The 2,500-nt window shown below is 34.6% G+C and overlaps 1 protein-coding gene across 2 annotated transcripts in view; it reads left to right on the top strand.

Moving 5' to 3' along the window:
• Positions 1 to 2,500, top strand: part of LOC137979928 (uncharacterized) — a 44,793-nt gene that overhangs the window by 28,115 nt on the left and 14,178 nt on the right. For both annotated transcript variants that reach the window (XM_068827242.1, XM_068827244.1), the window contains 2 exons: positions 604 to 685; positions 2,283 to 2,407. In XM_068827242.1, the coding sequence (XP_068683343.1) occupies positions 604 to 685; positions 2,283 to 2,407 (207 nt within the window). The remainder of the gene's footprint in view (positions 1 to 603; positions 686 to 2,282; positions 2,408 to 2,500) is intronic.

Genomic DNA, 2,500 nt, shown 5'->3' on the forward strand with positions numbered 1-2,500 from the left:
CTGAGGACCATCATACGAGTCTTTTAGTGCTTAAAAACTTAACAACAGCAATAAAAAACATAGTTCATTTGTACCAAAAGTAATTCTATATGCAGACAATTTTAACTGTTCGAGGCAACGCCTTGATGTTATGCGGACTATTGAATCTCATACATTTCCTGCATTTTGCATGGCTGCTCTCAGCTGAATTCAGGTGATCGGGAGAAATGCTTCATAAAAAAAACCCAATTTTGCATCTCTTGATCCTAAAAGTTGATATAATGTAAACCAAGGCCCTGTTTTTCGAAAGCCGATTAACTTAATCCAGGATTAGCGTGAACGTTTGCTTCATGTGTTCAACTTTTTGGTGAAAGTTTATTTTGCTTATTTTTGTTTTTCAAGATTGACTTCTTCTAATGTAAAGTTCTGCTGAATATCAGTGTTGAACAGCCTCTGGGAGTAGAGAAATAAACTCCTTGGTTAATTAATTTTAATCTAGGATTAGCGTTAATCGGCTTTTGAACAACCGGGCCAAGATGAATAAGGTTTAAAATAGACCCCACCAAAGTTAAGTTAATTTTAACAACTGGCCTTAACCCACTGATTATTTTTTTATTCTTTTAGCCACTGCCACTGATCATTAACAAATTGGAGGAGCTTGGAACAGAATACAATGCAATCTATAGAAACTTATTTCCTGTTACTAGTAAGTAGAGTAACGAAAGCACTGCCTCATCAGTCAGCCTTAAAGAGGAACTTCATTGTAGTTCAGTTAAAAGTTAGAGATCAGTGAGATTTCCCAATAAGAAATTAACTCTCTTTCTTCAACGTCTTTTGGACTTTTAAGTTATGACTTTATAATCAATGAATTTCTATAGCCGAATAAGTAATACGTTTAAGAGAATTTTTAAAACTTTATGATTACTGTTTTAAATTTTAGATGTCTTAAATTGTTTAAATCAATTTTTTTTTTTTCTTTTCGATCGAAGTGTTATTGATAGAGCTGATTTTTTATATTCAATTTACATTTTTGTTATAGTTTTCACGATGGTTAACGGGCTACGCTCACGCGCTTCGTCATCCTATTTTAACTGTATATCGCATACAAAGGTTTTAACGGCTGACTAGGATAATGATAATGATAATCGAATCCACAACACATGTTCTAAGCATGTGCTTTAAAATGCACGAACACTTTACATGGCAAAACACGATCATATGCTCAGACCCATTTACCACTATCTACTATACAAGTATGGATACCAGGAAAGCAATCACAGCAAACCATGGTACCAGCAAAAACAACCTCAATCAGTACTAGAGAATACCACAAGCAAAGTACAACGGAATGTTCCATTTCATCTAAAGAGAGCACCATCAAATGGTGCTAATCGTATAGATATGTCTGTGTGGGACAAGGTCAAGAATAAATGGTATGTGCTTGAGGGATCAGTATGTGAAGTAGGAAAGATAAAGGAAAAGACGGAACTTAACACCTCAGCACACTGACAGAAGACAAGAGAGAAACACTGTATCTACTTAAGAAAGCCCCAAAATGGATTCTATCTCACAACACTGAAATTGTTAAGTTCTTCTACAAAAAAACATATGCAGAACTTTACAAAAAACAAAAAAACAAACAAACAAAAACGGATGAAGGCCACAAAGCCAAAGACTTACATCCCGCTTTGTTGGTATAAATGAGATATTGAGAAAGATAATAATAATAATAATAATAATAATAATAATAATAATAATAATAATGATGATGATGATGATGATGATGACGATGACGATGATGACGATGATGATGATGATGATGATGATGATGATAAACAGTAATATAAACAACACTGAAGGAACCTTAAAGAAAAAGTTCATTGCCAAAGTTAGCAAAACCAGTTTTATTTGTAAAAAAGTAACTGTTGCGTTATGTGTTACGTTATTATAATTACATACCGGTAGGTGAATATTGAAAATTCTCTGCGCTGATTGGTTGCACTTGAGGTGATTATTACGAGATAATCACCAAAGCGGTTTTTTTCAAAATGGCCGGAAGCCGGCTTTTCCAGGTGACAGACGAAGAAATCAGTTGTTTTAAAGAAAATGCATATTTTTCAAATAATAAGCTATGTAATTATACAAAAACAATTATTTACCTCAGGCTCGGTGAATATCGGTGAATACAAATCTCGACTTCGTCTCGGTTTTTATTCACCGATATTCACCTCACCTTCGGCCAATAATTGTTAAATATTTTGCGTGTTAGTAATTTGAGCTTTGTCTCTTTCCTAATTGTAAAGGTGACATAAAACTTGATCGGCTACTGGAAGAAACGCAAGGAAGTCGACAAATGGCCACACAGATTATTTGTTCAAGCTTCAACTCTCAAGCAAAGGATCTCGCGTTGCCTCTTCACGGGCCAGAGGTTATTATTGCTAAGTTTAGTGTTATGCTGGTATTGCTTTTCTAGCTTTCTGATTGGTTCACTCATTCTCGGGTTATCAGCTCATATACCGTA

This window comes from Montipora foliosa, chromosome 12 (genome assembly GCF_036669935.1).
Source record: "Montipora foliosa isolate CH-2021 chromosome 12, ASM3666993v2, whole genome shotgun sequence".
Classification (NCBI taxonomy): Eukaryota; Metazoa; Cnidaria; class Anthozoa; order Scleractinia; family Acroporidae; genus Montipora; species Montipora foliosa.